The 22,054-nt window shown below is 42.6% G+C and overlaps 1 protein-coding gene across 1 annotated transcript; it reads left to right on the plus strand.

The window, feature by feature from the left end:
* Positions 1-16,316, plus strand: kitlgb (kit ligand b). Its single transcript, XM_048268809.1, has 7 exons — positions 1-85; positions 1,006-1,073; positions 3,201-3,359; positions 3,479-3,647; positions 8,982-9,082; positions 12,330-12,478; positions 14,655-16,316. Exons 1-7 carry the CDS (start codon positions 1-3, stop codon positions 14,707-14,709), a joined length of 786 nt encoding a protein of 261 aa, XP_048124766.1. The 3' UTR covers positions 14,710-16,316.
* Positions 16,317-22,054: the final 5,738 nt, after the last annotated feature.

The raw sequence follows: 22,054 nt of genomic DNA on the forward strand, positions 1-22,054 counted from the left end.
ATGGGGATTTACCTAACCTACTACACAGCTATGAACCAGCTATCTACTATTACACTCAACACCAACTCCTATACATCCAAGCTGGGTTTGAGGCTGCATACTGTGCAGATGCCCAACTAAAAAATCTGTCTATAGGCCGTTGGAAAGCTCTGTTTTTCCTGTATCACGCTATGTGATCCATATATGGACCTTTCCTTTGTATCAGCAACCAATCGTGAAAGCTCAAAGGCGAGTCTAGGCTGAGAATGGAATCTCATTGGCTGTCTTTCAAGGCTGTTTTCATGACATGATTTACAGGATAACAAAAGTAGATATTCATAAATCCTCTGTAAATTGAGATGGTTAATGGGACACTGTTAACAGGAGAGACGAGAGGAGGCAAGGAGAAGAAAGTGTTCAGGCAAGGGGAGCAGGAGAGGAGAGGAAACAGAGAACAGGATAGGAAACAGAGAATGATCAAAAGGTTTCAGAATGATCAAAATGATTTAAGCCTGCGCTCCCGCACCACCAGACTCACCAACAGCTTCATACACCAGGCTGTTAGGATGCTGAACTCTCTCCCCCCTCCACCCTCAGCTACATAACATCCTGAACTTTGGACCCACAATGGTTGCCTTGCACTACTCCACTTGTACACTTGCACACTTTGCAACTTGTTGCTGTTGTCCTGTTGTCCTGAAAACACAACACACTTCTGCTCTTACCTGTACATAACTTGCACCACTATGCCACTTGCTTACTTAGGTCAAACAGAACTACCTCAGCCATTTATTGGCCTGACTTTGCACTATTATATTGACTGTCTATGCACAATTGCACAATTTCAACCCAATTTTGCTGCTCTTATTTCTTCATTGTATGTGCCTTCTTATTTACTTTTTATTGTTTACTTGAATGTTACAGTATGTTTGTCTGTGGACTTAAATTGGTAGAATATGTCTTGTCTCCACCGTGGGATAGTGAGAAACGTAATTTCGATCTCTTTGTATGTCTTGGCATGTGAAGAAGTTGACAATAAATCAGACTTTGACTTTGATGCCAAATGTTCTGGAGGAAAGATTGCCAAGGATGAAGTAATGCTCCACCCAGTTTGTAATACTGTCTCAAGGGGACTAAGTAAGCAATGAACACTGGCCCCATTTTGTTATTAATAAGCTAAACATTTCTGCCTGTCAGACAATCACCTCTTGGCAGAGAAGATTTGGCAATTTTTTCATGGGCACAACCCACATACTCATTGCTGCTGCTCATCCCACAAGTGCTAATATTTCCAAATAGGGCACCATTTGAAAGGGTACTAAACAGGCTTTCCAACAGTATAAGATGTATTGCCAAAAACATTGTTACCACAGAGAAATAATCTACCAAACACAAATTTCTTTACTTTTTGTGCTACGTTTATAAAGTTTCACAGGCCTACATAATATTGATTTAAATGTAAAAATAACTTAAATGTAAAAATCTATTATTTTGGAGGATTACCCTCGCAAAAAGGAGTGAGGCTCTGTTTGTTTCAAAAGAGTAGCTCTCCATATGATTTTGGGTCCTTCGGGTAGCCCTGCCAGCCTAGTGTTTCATTCTGGGCATGTTGTTGGGAGGTTGTTGCTTTGGTATGAAGTATAGAAAAGGTATACCCTCTGCCAAATGGAGTCAGTCTGTTGAGCTCTTTCTAAGACTAATGTCAAATTTCTGTTGGACGGAATTTTTACCTTTACTTACAACACCCACTATGTCTGTTAACATTATGTGTTCACTAAACTTTTTTCACATTGCATTTGTAAGATATTAAAAAATGGCCTGATGCAGTCAAATTGTCTGTCCATTATACTTTTCCTAATATGAGTTGTGGAAGTGGTTTAGATTTAAAATGAAACACCAATTTGTGCATAAAAATGACTGAAAAGTGCATTTTGTTAGCCTGACGAGCCAGACCCACAAATTTTCTGGATAACGAAACCTCTGCCAGTCACTATGACGGCACTATTTTTTTTGTACCAATGTTTCATGAGTATGGCCTATCTGAATGTAGTCGGAATTTGATTCAAAATGAACAGCAGCCATCTCGTGCATTTCTTTTGGTGGAAAGATAATGAAAAGTTTGCACACCGCTTGTACAGCCTGAAAGAGCACACTAATGATTCTCTGATTTGATTCCTTTAAAAGGTTCCTAGAGTGTTGATGAGTGTACATATTGTGTAACAGTTTGATTTTTGAATGTTAAAAGTTGCAATTGGTGAATAAACTCTTTTGACAGGTGGATAAATTCTAATAAGAGGTAGATAAACTAACCATAGGGCCCCAGGATTGAGCCCAAACTTGGACTATTTCTTCATCTCGTTCCCATTATCTTTCTGTGACATTTTCTGTCTCTCTAGAATATCACTCTAAAACCACTACTGCTGCGTCGACGTCACTCACACGTACACATATAAACACACACACACACACGCATGTGACGCAGCAGTAGCAGCAGAGAAACCATCAGGCAAGTGTTATTTAAATAAACTTCTGGTGTGTACAAACGTTTTAATGCCTTGTTTTATGAGTACAGACCCTATTTGTACTACTGTGGAAGTTTGGTGCCATTCCAGGCATTATTAGTGGGGTAATTTACGAGATACACCGCTGGTTCCATTAGCGCCTGCACCAACACATTCGGCTGATAATGTTCAACCAAGGGAAAACATCTTCTGGGGGGATGTTTGGCACGAGGTCATGGCGCAAAGGACCCTAGGGTGAAATTACTCCGACCTATCCGTCAGTAAATAAATCCTGAATTTCTGTTTTATGACAATGTTTGACCCAGGGAAAACATCTTTTGGGGGGATGTTTGGCACGTGGTCATGGTGCAAAGTAGCCTGACGTTGTCAAACTCTTCCCGCGGGGCGGAACTAAGTTCGGAATAGCACCCAGGCTAGGTGCAAAGGACCCTAGGGTGAAATTACCCATCCCTTTAAGTTGACGTCAGTAAATAAATCCTGAATTTCTGTTTTATGACATATTTAAAAGATATATATATATATTTTTAGTTATGTTAGGCATTATGTCTACACTGATGAAATCTGAACAAATCCTTAATAAGATGCATCTTTCTATCTGTCTGTTTGTCTATTTGTCTGTCCATCTGTCTGTGTATCTGCTACACATCAGTCTAACACAATATATGCTGATGTCTTCCCTATGCATGCTTTCTCACCCAGACAGGAAAGTGCTGGTTGCAGTTAAATCTTTATCCTGTGGAGCAAAGCCTGAAGCACCTTGCTCACAAGTTTAGTAACCTGTCAATCAACCGGGAGAACATTACCATTTTCATCACTATGCTCCAGGGTCTTCGCTTCATGCTTGGCAACGAGGAACTGGTGACTTTCATAACTTTTGCATTTAAGTTAATTTATTTATTGGGGAGTAGTAATGTACTACTTAATGCTGTATACTGTACGTTTTATTTATTTATTTCATTGTCCTGTTCTGTCCTAAGGACCTGGCAATGCAAGCATACGAGTGCCATTTCAGGACAGCCCACTGGCCAACTGATCGCTATTTTGATCATGTAAAAGAGGTTTTCAGCACAGCTGCCAATGTTTCTGGGATATTGGAGTGTGCCCCACCTCCCTGCCCATCCACTTTGCCTCCCTCTGCCACACCAGGTACAAGCGCATGCACACACACCACACACACACACACACACACACAGACACATACACACACCTCTACATATGCACGCACGCACACACACACTCACGCATGCAAAAGTAGACAAACCCACGCGTGTGCATGTAACGGATGCCAGCTAGCTTAGCTGTGCTTGTGGAACGTTGGTAATCCTCACTCGCTGACGCCTTAAGAGTGCTGCTGGCATGCGAGCCAATAGCCTGGGCTATTGGCTCAATTGTTAGCGTGCTCGCCTCCCGATCCGAGGTGCTGCTGTTCGGGGGTTTGAGTCCGGGCGTGTGCAGGGGTGAATTGCGCAGGTTCAACACAACGCAGGTTACATTGGTGCCGTGACCCAGATCGGGAGTGAGGTTTAGGGGGGTGAGTGTAACGGATGCCAGCTAGCTTAGCTGTGCTTTTGGAACGTTGATAAACCTCACTCCCCGACGCCTCAAGAGTGCTGCTGGCATGCGAGCCACTAGCCTGGGCTATTGGCTCAATTGTTAGCGTGCTCGCCTCCCGATCCGAGGTGCTGCTATTCGCAGGTTCGAGTCCGGGTGTGTGCAGGGCTGAATCGCGCAGGTTCAACACAACGCTGGTTACACGCACAAACAATCTCTCTGTCTCTCTCTCTTTGTATCGCTGTCTCTCTCTTGCATTTCTATCAGAAAGACTCAGGGAGGTACAATGAAAGTTAACACACGTTTTAATCCATCAAAGGATATACAAAAGGCATAAGCAACAATAAGACAGTCTTTGGCATAGGCCCGTCCCTCGGTCCAGGTCACCGAAAGTGTGCAGACCCTTTCAGATCCTGCCGGTATGAGACGGCGGGGCGAGCCTACCCCAAAGAATAAGAAATAAAGATACCCACCAGAATGCTTAGATGGTCATCCTCTCTGAAATAGAGCATAACAATATTAAACAGTGCATGTTGTATTATCCGGTTGAGCTCGGGAGATGAATCAGAGAAAGCGAGACAGACAGAGACACATGAAGAATATACTATTAATAAAATAAACTGATGATTTGATGAGGATGAGGATGATGGATTCGACCACCTGTGACTCAAATTCTATGATTGATTTAAAGTTATGGAAGGGAATTGAGCTTGCAGATGTTCAACCCTTTGAACAAGACTGCTTGAGTGACTAGTGCTTGCAGAAGCTTAGCTTAAAGATTAACTAACAACGTGCAGGACGATGAGCTTGCAATTTGCGGAGGCGTCCGGGCCAGGTTAGCGGCCAGCCCAACTCGCCCAGCCATACCGTCCATTCTCCTGGCAAATGTACGATCACTGGACAACAAAATGGATCACATATGACTGCTGAGATCAACGAACCGGACAGTAAGTAACTGCTGTGTGCTCGTCTTCACTGAGACTTGGTTAAATGACAACATTCCGGACTCTGCTGTACAACTGGAGCAGCTAGCATGCTATCGAGCAGACAGGGCCATTGTAAAGGGAGGTAAATCACGAGGAGGAGGAATCTGTGTTTACATCCGTGACGAATGGTGCCGGGACACTGTAGTAGTATGCAAACACTGCTCACCACTGGCAGAGTTTATGATCATAAAGTGCCGTCCTTTTTACCTGCCAAGGGAAATTACTGCGATTCTGCTAGTCGCAGTATACATCCCGCCACCAACAACAACAGCGATAAGAACGCGGCTCTTAGTGAACTGTACCAGGCTGTCAGTGAACAACAGACGGCACACCCAGACGGTTTCACCATCTTCACTGGAGATTTTAACCATGCTGATCTCAAAACTGTACTTCCAAAGCTACACCAGCATGTTGATTTTCCAACAAGAGGAGATAACATCCTGGACCTGGTCTACACTACACACAAAAAGGCATACAAAGCCACCCCCCCTCCCCACATTGGACTTTCAGACCATATCACTGTTATGCTAATGCCCGCATACAGACAAAGGGTAAAAGCGAACAAACCGGGTTCGTAAGCAGGTAAAAGTGTGGCCTGAGGGAGCCTCCGATGCTCTTCAAGACTGCTTTGACACAACAGACTGGGAAATGTTTAAGCAGGCAGCCACTTACAACAACCGGACAGACATAGAGGAGTATACAGACACTGTAACCTCTTACATCACCAAGTGCATCGATGATGTGACCCACACAAAAGACATCATCACTGGCTAACTGGAAGCCATGGCTGACAGGGGATGTCCTCAGGCTGCTAAGGGCCAGAGACAAAGCCTACAGAGCTGGGGATGAAGCTGGCATGAAAACAGCGAGAGCCAACCTGTCCTGTGGCATCAAGGAAGCAAAAAGGAATACACTCACAAGATAACCACCCACTTCAAAGACAGCAGGAACGCACAAAGCCTATGGCAGGGCATTCAGGCCCTCACGGACTACAAGCCCGCGCCACAGAGCTGTGAGAGCAACATTCCTCTGCTCAACAACCTGAACCGCTTCTTTGCTTTCGCTTTGAAGCACAAAAAACAGCACCTGCCCACAGAAGACCCATCCCCCTCTACATGAGCAGCCCCTGTGCCTCTCTGCCGACAGCGCGTGAAGAGGACACTTGCTGCTATCAACACCCGTATAGGCAACAGGTCCAGACAACATCCCAGGTCGGCGCTGAAGGACTGCGCAGGGGGAGCTTAAGGATGTCTTCACAGACATCTTTAACACTTCCCTGAAGCAAGCCATCGTCCCCATCATGTTTCAAAGCTGCCACCATCATACCTGTGCGAAGAAAACTGCTCCATCCTGCTTCAATGACTACCGCCCTGTGGCACTGACACCCATCATCATGAAGTGCTTTGAGCGGCTTGTCATGTCACATATCAAAGCCATTCTCCCCCACCCTGGACCCCTTCCAGTTTGCATACCGAGCCAAGCGGTCTACAGAGGATGCAATCTGCTCTGCCCTCCACCCAGCCCTCACCCAAAAAAAAAAAAGAGACTCATATGTGAGATTGCTGTTTATAGACTTCAGTTCTGCATTCAACACCATAATACCACAACAACTCATCTGCAAACTTGACAAACTGGGACTCAGTACCTACCTCTGCAACTGGCTACTGGACTTCCTCTGTCAGAGGCCCCAAGTAGTGCGATGTTGGCAACAATACCTCAAGCAGCATCACACTGAGCACAGGGGCCCCAAAGCCTGCGTGCTCAGTCCGCTGCTCTTCACCCTGCTGGCCTGATGACTGCACTGCAACCTACAGCAACAATCACATAGTGAAATTTGCTGACGACACAAATCTGGTGGGTCTCATCACTAAGGGCTTAATGGACTCAATACAGGTTAGAGGTCGACCATCTGACCACGTGGTGCAGGGACAACAACCTCCTGCTGAACGTCAGCAAGACCAAAGAGATTGTTGTTGACTTCCGGGAGAGGTCACACCCAACACCTGCCACTGACCATCGACAGTGCTGTGGTGGAGAGAGCGAGCAGCACCAAATTCCTGGGGTGCACATCAGTGAAGACCTCTCCTGGACCACCAACACTGCATCACTGGCGAAGAGAGCTCAGCACCGCCTGTACTTCCCTGCGGAAACTCAGGCGAGCAAGTGCTCCACCAGCCATCATGACCACATTCTACCGAGGCACCATTGAGAGCATCCTCTCCAGCTGTATCGCTGTGTGGGGGCGGAAGCTGCACTGAATACAACAGGAAAGCCCTGCAGCGCATAGTGAACACAGCTGAAAGGATTATTGGTGCTTCACTCCCCCTCCCTGAAGGACATTTACACCACCCACCTCACCCGCAAGGCGACCAAAATTGTGAGTGATGCAAGCCACCCCGCTCACAATCTGTTTGATCTACTGCCCTCTGGGAAGAGGTACAGAAGCCTCGCGGCTCCCGCACTACCAGACTCACCAACAGCTTCATACACCAAGCTGTAAGGATGCTGAACTCTCTCCCTCCTCTCCCCCCTCCACCCTCAGCTACATAACATCCTGGACATTGGACCAAAAATGGCCGCCTGCACTACTCCACTTGCACACTTGCACACTTGTACACTTTACAACTTGGTGTTGTTGTCCTGAAAACACAACACTTCTGCTGCTCTTACATAACTTGCACCACTATGCCACTTTCTTTCTTACTTAGGTCAAACAGAACTACCCAAGCCTTTTATTGGCCTGACTTTGCACTAGTATTTTATTGACTGTCTATGCACAATTTCAACCAAATTTTGCTGCTCTTATTTTTTCATTATTATATGTGCCCTCTAATTTACTTATTTACTTACTTTTTTGTTTACTTGAATGTTATGTTTGTCTGTGGACCTAAATTGGTAAAATATGTCTAGTCTTCACCGTGGGATAGTGAGAAACGTAATTTCGATCTCTTTGTATGTCTGGAACATGTGAAGAAATTGACAATAAAGCTGACTTTGACTTTGACTTTGACTTTGATACATATCATCTCATTTCTGTCTCCAAGTAATCTGGCTTTCACCAGACCAAGCTCAATCTTTTCAGATTTAACATTGCAGTATTTTCTACTGCACAAGAGGTGTGATCAACGGGCATAGTTCAAATGACTCTGTACGCAATTGTATAGTCATTCACCAATCTGACCAAAGAATCGGGTAATGTTTGCAGAACGACGCAAAAACTCAGTAGGGATTAATAGCCAATAGCGTGCCAGCTTGATAAGCCAGTTTGTGATTGGCCCCGGCAAAAAACGAAAGCAGCAGAAAAAGATGCACAGGTTTCCAGCCTGAGCTGCAGGGCGAAAAAGAAATCGCCGTCAGATTAGGTTGGGTTCACCCAGCCTAGTCTCCAAGTATTCCAGGAATTTGAGGATAAATATACTGAATGTGATTGATAAATGAAACATTAATAGGATGATTAATAGGATGATAATTTATTCGACTGATATGGCAGAGCTAGGGAGTAATAAGCTGTGACAGGTACAGTTGTGGTGATAAGACAGAAACTGAAGCTGGACCCCCATACACACAAGCACACACACACACACACACACACACACACACACACACACACACACACACACAGATACTGCACATACATGCCACCCCGTTCCCTTCCTTCCTTGCAAAAATGCCTCAGTACGGCCTCCCACACAAATGCTCATATACACACATGCATATACACATACTACACACACGCACACCTGTGCATGCTTACAGGCACACAATCTCTGTCTGTGTCTTTCTGTCTCTCTCTCTTTCTCTATCAGGCACACCACCACCACGACAAACAGACAAACAGAGAGAGAGAAAGAGAGATCAAGCGAGGAAAGAGTAGTCTACAAAAGAGAAAGAGAGAATTAAACAAATTACATTTTAAAAATGATAGATTAATCTGTTCCCACAGGTCGGGAGAGTCAGCGTCTCATTGGAGAGAGACTAAAAACAAGCCTTCCAATCGTGCTACTTGTCCCTGTCTTATGCATATTATCTCTGGGCACATGGATGGTAAGTCTGTCTCACTGACTCCTGAACTGCTTAACAAACAATTTGGGTCTAAAGTTTAGGGGGGGGGGTGTCCCTGTGGGTTGTACTTGATTTTTGTAAAATGAGTGCACAATTTAGTAAAACCAGACCACTATGTAGTGGACACTAAATGAAGAGTTTGGTTCCAAAACGCTATATCTCCATTCTTTTTAAACATTAAGTCATGTTATTTAATTGTATATTTCAGGTAATATCAATACAATTTTAGTTTTGCTGTTTTGATCTAATGACAACAAAATCTAATGACAATAACCCAATTACAATTGCACTGAAATTACCTGGAAAACAAAATGTAAAAAATTATTTATGAAAATTGGAGGATGTACATGGAGGATGTAGCATTTTGGAACCAAACTCAAATATACTAAATTGTGCACACAATCTAGACAAATGAGACCACAATTTACTAAAATGAGCACAGATTCTCTCGATATACAAAAATATCTTGTAATGACACCTCCCAGGCTCCATAGTAAACTGCCAGCAATCAGCATAGACACGTTTTAGCCTACTACACATGTTGGGGTTATGTACAATAGGCATTGAGGATCCCAAAACCTCTTCCCATAGCTTATGCAGCACGAGGGTTGCGCTGTCGCGCTTGCCAAAGTTTGGTAGTGACATGGACTGTAGCCTCATCTGATTGATTGATTAGTTTATTTTTTCAACATCATTTGGGCTGACAGGGCCAATTTAGGCTAAGTCCCTGGAGATGACAGGTGCAACTTGAATCGTTCAGAAGTTTGTGGCTTAAATGCAATGCCTTTTGAGTAAGGAGTAGCAAAAACATCAATCTTTTGTTGCAAATGAAACTCATAACTACTGTATTTAAAAATGAAAACGTAGGTAAATCATCACAAATTTCTATGACTTAACTTGTGACTTGCTTGAGCCAAGCTATGACTTGACTTGCTTGATTGTTAAAAATGGACTTTGGATTTGCTTGTGACTTGCACATGTGTGACTTACTCCCAACTCTGCTGAATCCTGAGTATGTCACGCAGGCTTCATTACTGTCCTTTACTGCAATAAAAACTGACTGCTTTATCAACCTAAAGAAAGATAAACATTCCCATTGTCTTACAATTTCTTGTTGACGCATTGAACACTTATCGAAAGGGTTTGCTTTTTAATGAGATTTGGTGCAATACTGTGATGCTTGCCGACAGGGGCGTAGCACAAGATCCTGGGCCCTATGCATAATCAGTCCTGAAGGGCCCCATAATAAATATAATAAAATATATTCCAGATTTTTCAAGGGCCCTCCCTCCCCTTGGGGTCCTAATCAGTACTGGTTTTACCCCCAGTCTGACGCCCCTGCTTGCCGAGGACTTTTCCGTTACACCTCCAGGCCATACAGGGTGTCATGTCACACCAAGATTTATTTTGGGTATTTCTCCACTTGGTACTGCTGAAAAACCTGGAAAAATGTGTTTGCTGTGTCAGCGTGCTCGGACCTGTTAACATAACTCACAGTGGAGATAAAGGCCCCTATTTTGCACCATGGCGCATGGCATAAACTCGTTTTCAACCCGTCGCAAAGTTTATTTTCTTATTTTGCACGTCTATTTTTTAAACAATGTGCCCAGGGGTGTGGTAATTAACAACCTAGGGAGTGGCCTAGCGCATTGTCTAAAAATCGCTATTGTACACCACCTAAAACGCATTACGCCACTGACCAAGAGAAACCTGGTCAGAAGTCTCTGGCGATTATATGTTATTTTATATTATATGTTGTTTATATATTATTTTAAGAGCGCATTGTCAACAGTCATATTGGCGGGTGCACAACACACCATCCTTCTATCCTCCATGAACACGCACCAGCGCACATCCATGCAAAACATTAGAAATTACACGATTAGGCTACAATGGGAAACATAATTAGAATAAAGATTCTATACATCTCGAAATACATCTCACAATGCATTTTGCAAATTGGTAATGACGGTTAAAAGTGATTAGGCGAGAGCACAGCTGAAGACGCACTATCACGAGATATAAGCAACTCCTCTGCAGTATAAACGTTGTTAGGGTAAGTGTTGCTTTTTCCAGCCTATGTTTTCGATGGAAATCCATTGTCAGTCAATAGTGAAAGTAAATTACTGCATATAACTGCCTTGTCGTTGACTAACACCATGGTGAAGTTAGTTTCACTTTGCCAATGAGTTCAAATAATAGACGCGTGCAAATGCATAAAGCCTATGCTAGGTTTTAGTAAAGCATGGTTTAGTGGAATGACTGTTCCATACGGTCTCGCAAGCAGACTCCTTCAAATGCACCGTTGACTGTCAACATACTGATGCATTTTTTGACGTCGCGCTTTGCGCCGTTAAAGGGAATGACATGTCATTCTCATTGATTTAAATGATGTTACGCCCCAAACACACCCATGACTGATTAAGAAACCTAGGAACACCTTGTTGCGCCTTGCGCTCGACGTTTGATAACGAAAACACTCCCAATGTGGACTGGACATCCTACTAAATTTGAATAAGCTTTTGACTAGTGACGATGCGCTTTAGACTCATGATAGGGCCCAAAGGCTGGATAAGACCATATGGATAAAGAACAGTCAGTCAGTCAGTCAGTGACAGACCTTCTCGTGCATTTGATGTTGTGTAAAAGCATTGAGCTGACCCACGAGCTTGAGTTACACTTTAGACTTTGCATTTTGCTTGCCATTTAAATAAGTCCAATGAAGCTTAACTGACAGTTTGTCTAGCTTATGCAGTTATATAGCTAACTAATAGACCATGGGCTTTGCTAAGGCAGAGCAGGACATTCCGACATCACACAACACACAATTGAAAACAATACATACTTAATTAAAAGAAATTACTCCGTTAAGGTACTGTTAAAATTAATAAAAAATATAAAATGGGGATAATAATTCAGGACTGATTATGCATGCATGAATTATATATACTGTAAAGAAAAAGAAGTGTTATATTTGTCAAGTGATGGAAAGTGTTGGAAGTTGTAATGACCTTTGAAATGAGAGGGCAGGGGCTGAAATTAAAGCTGCAGAGGTCTGGGTAATGTTAGACAAAATGGATTCTGTCTTCTGTTTTTTCAGCTGGAGTTGGTCTCATGCGGGTGTGTGTGATGGCCTCGGAATCCCTGTCCATTATTGGCTGGAAATGTGAAAGCTTGATTTTTCAACTATTTGTATTGTTCATACCAGGAATTTGTCTCTGTCATCTAGGTAGCACAGAGGAGAGGAGTCTGTTCCAATGACTCCAGCAGAGATGAATCTACAAGACCCCAGAGTACAGCTGTGCTGTCAGGCCCTGAGTCTCAGTACGGAGCTGCGCGAGAGAGCCTACAGGAACACTCAGTGATGAGTCCAGAGAGGTACACTTAAAATTTATCAGCAGCTGAGCATTCTGAACATACTATAAATTATCGGTTCCTTCCCTTGCCCCTCATAGAGCAACATCCAAGTTATGGGGGTCAGTTGCCAGAGGCTTTCACACACACACTCTTTTGTGTGTGTGTGAAACATTCTTTTTAAAGCAACACCAAAGAGTTTTTGTACCTTAAAATAATGTTTCCAAAATCGTTTCAGTGGTTCATCAACTCATAACATGGTGAACGGCACTTTCTGCATTCGCTTCGGCTATAACCGCACTATGTAAGTTTGCCGGATCGGGTAGCGGATCTGTAGTTCGATGGAATGAGACATAAGAAACTAAAATTTGACTTGCATCTGATGTCGAAAATACATCATACTTTCATAAAATCATGCAACATGTTCTAGCTTGTCTGTGGACATTGTTATTTGCAAAGCCGGTGCTGGATAAACAAATGGTGCGTGTGACAGAGGGAAAGTTCTTTGGTGTTGCTTTAACACATTCATTTTAAAACTGTACAGCTGCCTAACACAGCTACTACCTTTCATGAGCATACCATATGCAGGGATAGGCAAAAATACATCAAAATGTATTTGGAAATAAAATACTAAATACCTGACTTATAAATGTATCAAAATAAAATAAAAAAATACTGTATTTTATATTTTGAAAATACTAAAATACTTATTTTCAACGGACTATGAAATTTTACAGTACACTGGGTGAGTTGATTCAGTACACAATGTCTCTACCTGACAAGGCATTCCATAATCAAACATGCTGAATCCCCTGTTACTGACATCCCAATATAACATTATGGTCACCAGGATAAAGGTTTGTTCTAAAGTAACTCACGTTCAAATAACTTTCCCTTAATGACTCATAATGATATCCTAATTGACTTTCTTGATATTCGGTAATAGATAGTCTACTTTGCATCAGCAACAATGACTCAATGACTAATTCAAATGAATGATGAGAATGATCAGTGGCCAGGTCTGATTTAAACCACATAGCATTTGTACTATTTTCAGTTACTCAACACTCACATGCAACTACTGTGTTTCATTTCTCTTTCCGTTTACAAAACTGGTTCATGCTGTGAATTTGATCAAGTAATTTCAATAAAATTGTTTAAAGGTCCCCTTAAGAGTTTTTTTTTTTTACCTTAGCATATAACGTTTCTAAAATCATTTTGATGGCACATAACCTCATAACATGATGAACGGCACTTCTGCCATTGTCCGAGCAGCCCTGTATAGGTGATTACCGACCAACTTACTGTGTTCGTGTAGGAACACTGCCCCTCCGAAATCGAAATGGAAAAGAGCTGCTATGCAACAGGAATTCAGTTATTTTCATACTTTATTTCAAAATAAACCCGGAGAGCAAAGGTTCTTTAGTGATGCTTTAAGTTAAGTTGTTTTCATGAAATGTTCATGTAATTTCAACATCATTGTGTTATACAAGTGGCATGTACTGAGAGAAGGCATTTAGATGTACTTAGTACGGCAACATCAGTGTTTAAGGAAGATAACTTTGATATTTAAGATTTCAAGATGAGTGTATGTGTATGATGTCATCACGCTAATCTCAGAAAGTATTTTGCAGTATTTAAAAATATTTTGATACAAAATGTGAGGGCATTTCCATCATCCCATTTAAATACAAATTACAAAATAATATTTTACATATTTGAAATAAATGTATCAGAAATACTGCCCATCCCTGACCATATGTATGTAAGAATAAACATTTATGTGGCTTCTTGCTGGGCTGGACAGAAGGCTACAGTAAATGGCAAATGTAAAAAAAAAACGTTAGTGTGTCTAGTGCCGTATTACTCTACAAGAGATAGAATAACAATACCTAAACTTAGATAAGACTAAACTATTATAAATATGCATAAACAAAAGTATCATTGTCATTATTGGTGTTTAGCAGATGTGAAAATGTTCTATGTTACCCATACCCTCCCATAATCCTGAGCTTAAGAATGTCCAAATTCAGATGATGGCATTTGAATAGATCTTCTGCAAATGGATATGTGGATATTTGCTCATCCATGCACACCTCTCCTTTCTGTAGCAGTGGGTGTAAATGAATACTGATGAATGTATTATTATTATAGAGCTGACCTGTCTGCTTACATGCTAACTCTGGTCCATTTGCTTCAGGAGCACGGAGACCGTTATGGTGATGATGGAGGTCGTGAAGGATCCGGAGATGTGAACTTGAGCATTTCAGCAGAAACTTGAGAAACGTGGCTGGGGAAGACAACTATGCTGGGAGAATGTGTGTGTGTGTGGAAGGGGAGGGTGTGGGTGAGGGGGGGTGAGGAATGTACTCCAGAGTTACCTCAAAGACATTGTGGGAGGATGTGGTGATAAGAGACGGCCATGCTGGCCATGGAGAGATGACAGAACGCTCAGTACTCCCCGCTCCTGCCTGTCTGTTTTCTGCAGACTTCCTTGCAACTTGTTACTCAACACGCGGCCCTTTGGAAGAACAGGATGGAGACTTTTTTTCACCCACTCTGGAAGTGGGTGTTTCTGATGTATGTTGGATGTCTGCATGTGTATATACAGTACTGTATGTCCGCCTGTGCATCTCTGCACTTTTGTGTGTGTGTGTGTGTGTGTGTGTGTGTGTGTGTGTGTGTGTAACCGTGTTTCGTGGGAAGGAAGCATCTGTTCAGTTGCCTGCGGCGACCTCTGCTGAAACAGTAGCCATCATCTGGCCGTTCCTTGCAGGCTGGCTCTCATGAAAGGCTTTTTGTAAACAGCTTCTGTCCTGCATGTCCACCACGATCCTGTTCTGTTTCATCGACAGACACAGAAAGAAAAGAGAAAGAGAGCGAAATCCCCCAGAATGATCTGTAACGGGCCAGAACAGTGTCCGCTTGTCCAAAACTGTTTAGGGAGGATGCAATCACGAATATGGCCCATTAATGTTTTTCAACACATTTCAGATATGGGGAGCATATCTAACTCCCAGAAGTGGTGTATTATAACACCACTTTGCAACAATTTGCCATTTGAGAAATCCTTTTATCAGGCAAATAGTTTTGGATTCATTTTGAAATTCATTCCTCAAATCCTTCATTTGTATGCTGAGTGTGAAGTGAGGACAGACAAAAATGTGTAAATATCAAAACTTGCATAGTGCTGCTTTAACTCACTTTGTGTGTGTGTATGTGTGCGCGTGTGTTAGAGAGAGTGAGAGAGCATCGTTGGAATGAATTATATAGTGTTTCAGACCGAGCACCAGCATCTTGTCATCAATTATTACCAGGTGTGTGTATGTGTGCGGGGGGGTTGCAGGCAGTCAAAAAGCACTCATTCAGACTGAGTGTGTTGTCTTTTTTGTGTGACTGATTTGATCAGTTGCAGATCTTTAACTTTAGAAAGGTGTGGGTGTTGTCACAAAGTCTCATAATTGGAATAATAATAACAAGCTTTATTTGCATTTACTGTATAGCACTTTTCAAACTCCATTTACACATTTTACAACAATTTAAAAACTGTTTCAACCTTTTCAAAGTAAACAAAGAAAAAGGAAGGAAATTCAAACTCAAGAATTTGACTCAAACAAAATCAGGAAAGCCTGTCCAATCAAAGTGTGTTTTGAGAGGAAAGGAAACCTCTGACTCAGCCAACCTGAATGTCTGGGCGATGACGGACTAAGGTAATGCACGCACGGATAATGCAAGTGAGCAAAAAAAGTTTTTTTTGTTGTGTATGAATGTACTGTATGTGTATCTCTGTGACTTGAAAAAATAAGGTTGGTTGAACTTCTGAGGAACACAGTCATTGTTTCCCATACATGACTAATCTGTGGCGGGGCGCCATGAAATAAAAATCGGCCGCCACAGATGAATATTCTATGTTTAATTTAATTTAAATTAAATATAAGGTCAAATCCTTGCATTGCCATTGAGCTGCGCTTTTTACGCACGCAGCCTTTCCTTGCCCCGCCCCGCTCTCTCGTAGCCCGCTGCCCCTCCTCTGCATGTGCATTTAACAAAATATTCACGATTGTTGAAGGATTGTTGTTGCCCCATAGAAGCATTGCATAGAAGACGTCTGGCTAAATTGCTATTAAATCCGCTTAGCATCGTGACCATGCTGCGCAAATTTGTTCAAAACTGCTTGCATTGAAGTGAACTCTGACAGGCACTCAATTAGACCTATACACTACCAAGACGATCTTAATACCAACCCCCCTTTGTCAAAGTCAGCTACCGCCACAAATTGAATCCAATTCTGTGGGAAACACTGACAGTTGCACAAACCTTGATGTTGGCCCGCATTTTAGCCAGGGGTGCATTTCTTGAAAAGTTACTTTTGTCATTGTTAAACCAGAGTGGTATAACTCAACTTTCGTTCAAACAACATCCTAGTTTCAACTGTATCTACAAAATGTTGTTTGGTCGAAAATATCAAGTTCCATATTTCAAAACACTGTCCAGTTGATGGTGAAAAATTAGTCCTACACAATTACTAGAGCATCTAGAGCTAGGCTACATCATGTAATTGTTGAGAATGCACAACCAACTTATAATGAATGTAAAAAAATGTTTCTGGTGGTGTTTTCTTAATTACAAACTCTGCTCATGGGCAGGCATGAATGAGTGGATAGATAGATAGATAGATACTTTATTTACCCATGGGGAAATTCAAGGGTCTCAGTAGCATACAGACATTACACACAACATGCACTTACAGCAGAAATGGTAAACATAAGTATAAGTATAAACATATAACTAAACTCCACTGTACTATAAGACAGTAGAAGATAAGAAAGATAAGAAAACTAGTGATGGATGTTGTTGACAAAGATGTGTCTAACCACTATTGCAATCGCTGCCATTACACCCTTATACTCAAGATGAATGAATGTAAATTTAAAACGTTGTGATTTTGGTAATAGGCCTACACCTTTCTTATCTGAAGTTAGGAACACTGACTTAGGAGCGGCTGTTCTGTAGCCTAATGACCAAAGATTCTAGAGCACTACGATACGGCTTAGATGTGGTGGATTCTGCCCAGCTTCCCTCATTGGCCATGATTTAACACATGATCCAAAAAAGTTTCTCTAATATCATCTGAAATATTATTTGGTGCATAGCCTCTTCGACTACCTCTTACTCCTCTCTCTCTTTGTCCTCCTCTACCTCTGGCTCTCCCTGCCTCCATGCTTGCAAAGTTCTCAAAATGGCTCAACTGAGGCCTATTTGTGGCTGGCTGATTGGTGTTCAGTTTTGTAAGTATTTTCAGATGTGTGTCTAAGTGTTTTCAACGATATGGGAGGCCACCGCCGCATATCATCTACCCACTCCGTAAACATGAATAGCCTTGGGTGGCGAAGTACAATCTTGCCATCTGACCTCCTGATGGCATTTTTCATTTCCTCTCAAGGTAACCATCCTTTTCTGCCGTTTTATCCCAATGAAGCTTACTAGCCAGAACTAGAAGATTGAACACAAGGCGGAAGAAAATACATTTCTAAAATGGGCATGGCAGAATAAGGTGAATAGAGGGTCACTCTTGTCAAACTAATGCAATTAAAACGTTGATGACTGCAAATGTTTCAACAACTACTCTCAACCTCGTTTCAACCACCAAACTTTTTGCGATTGATTGTTGGAACTACCCCTTCTAGAGACACCAAAGCCATGAATGATGCTTCTAACTACCAAGATTGCAATGGAAGTTAGCCAAGGACCCTTTGTAGAAATGTGCATTACTTGCGCAAACACTTCTTTCTTGTATATGCAGGATGCAAATTGACAGGCTGGTAAGGAAAGCTGGCTCTGTAGTGGGAGCTGAACTGGAGTGCATCACTTCAATATCTGACAAAAGGACCCTGAACAAACTGATCAACATCTTGGATAATGAGTGTCACCCACTCCACAGCACTATTGTTAAGCAGAAGAGCCTGATCAGCTGGAGACTTCGCTCACTGCCTTGCACAACAGACAGACTGAGGAAGTCATTTGTCCCCAGGGCCATTGAACTGTTCAATGCTTCACTTAAGGGAAGAGGAGAGATAGACTTCTCTGCCTAATATGTCTGCCTCTTCACCCCCTCCATGTTTGGATACTGTCTGTCCACTAGCCACTTTTTACCACTGTCTTTCTACCTCACTGTTTGCGTGCTATATTAGCACATTAGCACATACGCATAACCCCTCCCTCCATGTCACAGCCGAACTTAAACTAGTTATATATATAGATATATAGATACTATATATAGACTTATTCTTGCACTGTTGGACTTACTCATTTGCACTATCACCATGACCAACTATCACCATTGCACTATCACCGTGACACTCACTCACACAGAGCACCTTACCTTACCTTACTATGCACAGAGAATCACAGGCTTAGTCCCTGCCTCAGTCATTGCAAGCACCTCTTGATTGATTAATCACCTCTATGTGGAAACTGTTTTTAGAATTGATTTAGATTAAGTGTTAGTTAGTATAATTTGTATTTTAGTATATTTAGTATATTCTTTATCTTCTACTGTCCTTATTGCTTAGTTGTGTTTTTATATTATATACTTTTAATTATGTTTTCAGCTGTTAGTGAATGTGTGTGTGTTGTCTATGCTACTGAGACCTTGAATTTCCCCTGGGGATCAATAAAGTATCTATCTATCTATCTATCTATCTATCTGTCTATCTATCTATGCAAAGGTTTTTTTAAAACCTTTTTTTTAAAAATGCAGTTGTTTATTTCCAAAGAAAATGCACATCCATATCTGGTTGCACTGTCTGTCATTATAGCCCGCTGCATGTCGGATAAGCAATTGTGATTGGATCCTGGGTTTTAGATCTTTTGGAATCAGGTCAATGGGATCCTTTCCAGGCAGACTAACGGCTCCCACACACAGCTGCGTTCCGTCAACGCATTCCAGTGGGTGTTCCCGACGGTAGCTATGCAAATGACTTGAAGTAAAACCGTAATGTGATTGGTTGGTGCCGTCCGTCGATTGGCTTGATTGGCCGGTGCCGTCTGTCGGTGCAGCAACAGCTGAACTCCTCAACGCGAGCAGCTGGAGAAACGCGACGCGACGGACCCACAATTCAGTTCGGCAACGGACTTTAAATGGGCTCACGTGATCCGTTGCCGAACTGAATTGTGGGTCCGTCGCGTCGCGTTTCTCCCGCTGCTTACGTCATCCGTTGCCGAACTGAATTGTGGGTCCGTTACGTCGCGTTGCTCCCGTCGCTCCCGTTGGGAAGTTTAGCTATTGCTGCACCGACGGAGGGCACCAGCCAATCAAATTATGAACAAGCGAACAACAGACGGCACCAGCTAATCAAATTACGGTTATACCTTAAGTCATTTGCATAGCTACCGTCGGGAACACCCACTGGCATGCATTGACGGAACGCAACTGTGTGTAGAAGCCCTTACAGAGCAAATTCAGATTTGCTAACAGGTTTGTCATAGCCTGACGAGCCAGACCCACATTAAAATGTAGGGTCTGGGCACTCACCGTTCGCAGTGCTCAGTCCGAGGGGCGGGATAATCAGTTGTCTTTCAAATTCCCTCTGCACGCAATAGGACAGCGGCAGCTTATGAGTCCCATCGTTTCCCACCAGCGGAGCTAGTTGGCTAGTTCAAACGTTTGCCAACTTAATAAAAGCTTAACTCGTGTCACACTGTTTGCCAGCAGCAACATCCATCTTATTTGTTTTCAAGTAGCAGGGAATTCAAGCCAAACCGTTGCAACTCTGCCATCAATCATTATGTTAAGCCCACCTAACCACTCTATACACGATTTCATTGGCCTGATTAAGTTTTGATTTCTGGAGCTCACAAGCCAACGGAGAGTTGCTAGACTATCCCTGGCAGCAAATGTAATTTGCTGCCGCTAGGGGCGCGTCTAGATTTCTAGGCTAGGTTTGTCTGGGTTCACCCATGCTAAATCAGACCCAAATTCAGGCCAAATTTACAGTTTGAACAGGCTCACTACGGTCGAGTAGAAGTGGAAGCAATCAACATTTCAGCTCTGACATTGTTTTCAGTTAATGTAAATGTATTTTGAATAATGATTAAGAAATCCAAGGCACTCAAGGGTAATCACTATTAACAATTGTTTATATCACTTGGCCATTCAGTCAATTAAAACTGAGCCTATAACGCCATCTTCTAGGCAAGTTAAAATGGTTGTCTTTGGACTATTTCTTCTGAATGTTTATACCTCTTGATTGACATTGGTTTCACAATCATTGCTAAACACAAAACCCCCAGTCAAGTCAGGTCAAATGATTAGAGGGAATATTTTGTGTCACAGTCTGTATTTGTGTCCCAGTCTGTCTTTGTTCAGATTCAGATTTGTTTTTTAGTGGTCATTTCAAAGTCATAGTCGTAGTCATAGTCAAGTTTATTTATATAGCACAATTTAAAACAACCTGTGGTTGACCAAAGTGCTCAAAAAAATAAAAACAGAAATAAAAACAGATAAATAAAAAAAGTCAAAGTCCGAGATTTGCATGTAAAAGGAGGAAGCAACCGTATTTCTGGTTCCTGGTAGTTTTGTGGCCATGCACCGAACTCTCCTTATTCAACAAAGCCAAGGAAGGAATGTTTTTCCATTCTTTGTCATCTTTACATTTACAAAACAATGCATCCTCTTCCCCTATACTCTGTACACTCTGGCCAAACTTATGGACTTCATTTGGACACACCCTATTGGAATTTGTCTCAATGGGCCCACAGAGACTAAGAAATGAATTAGTGCAGTGTGTGAGTCTGATGTCATTTTACAGTCACTGGCACACATAGAGAGACAGAAAGAGAGAGAGAGAGAGAGAGAGAGAGAGAACCAACACATTCACGTAAAACACACTACCTATGAGCTCAAACTCACAGAGCCCGGAGGCCAGTGACCATAGGGCCCATAAGACTCATACCAGCTCACAACAAAGAGTCACAGGGAAAACACGTCAGGCAATGACTAAAAAACACGCTCCAGTGAATCATAGTCTTTGACAGATCTACATCTCTATTGCTTCCCTCGCTCTCTCTCTCTTCCTCTCTCGCTCACTTGCTCTCTCTCTCTCCTTTAATGTGATGCCATCTACGGGATCATTGTTTCGCTGCATGACAGGCCTGTCTGACATTTATGGCCTAAGATGCTGTGGGCAGGCCATCGTCAAACCGCAGAGCCACTTAAACAATGAGGTCTCACAGGCTGCAAAACATGCCAGGCTTTATGGGGGATATCTCCTCATCCGTCATGGTTTAGCCTGACCCCGACACACACACGCATGCATACACACACACACACACACACACATACACAGCAGATATGAGCACACATCTCCACAACACATATGACACAGTCCCATACAGACCAACTTAAATGCACACTCTCTCTCACACACCACACACACACACACACACACACACACACACACACACACACACACACACAGACACTCACATCGACCCCGTGCAGCTGAGGTGAACCCACGTCTGCTGAGTCACAAAGTGTTGCTTGTTGGTCGGGGGCACCTCTGTGATCCACTCCAATCGCTTTCCTGTCTTACTCACAGT

This window comes from Alosa alosa, chromosome 17 (genome assembly GCF_017589495.1).
Source record: "Alosa alosa isolate M-15738 ecotype Scorff River chromosome 17, AALO_Geno_1.1, whole genome shotgun sequence".
Lineage (NCBI taxonomy): Eukaryota > Metazoa > Chordata > Actinopteri > Clupeiformes > Clupeidae > Alosa > Alosa alosa.

Bases quoted from the DNA above. Each gene is read 5' to 3' on its own strand.
- kitlgb (XM_048268809.1), top strand. From the start codon at position 1: ATGGGGATTTACCTAACCTACTACACAGCTATGAACCAGCTATCTACT. The intron at 1,074-3,200 runs GTAATGCTCCAC...TTTCTCACCCAG, and splicing joins GAAAGATTGCCAAGGATGAA to ACAGGAAAGTGCTGGTTGCA. The intron at 9,083-12,329 runs GTAAGTCTGTCT...TCTGTCATCTAG, and splicing joins TATCTCTGGGCACATGGATG to GTAGCACAGAGGAGAGGAGT.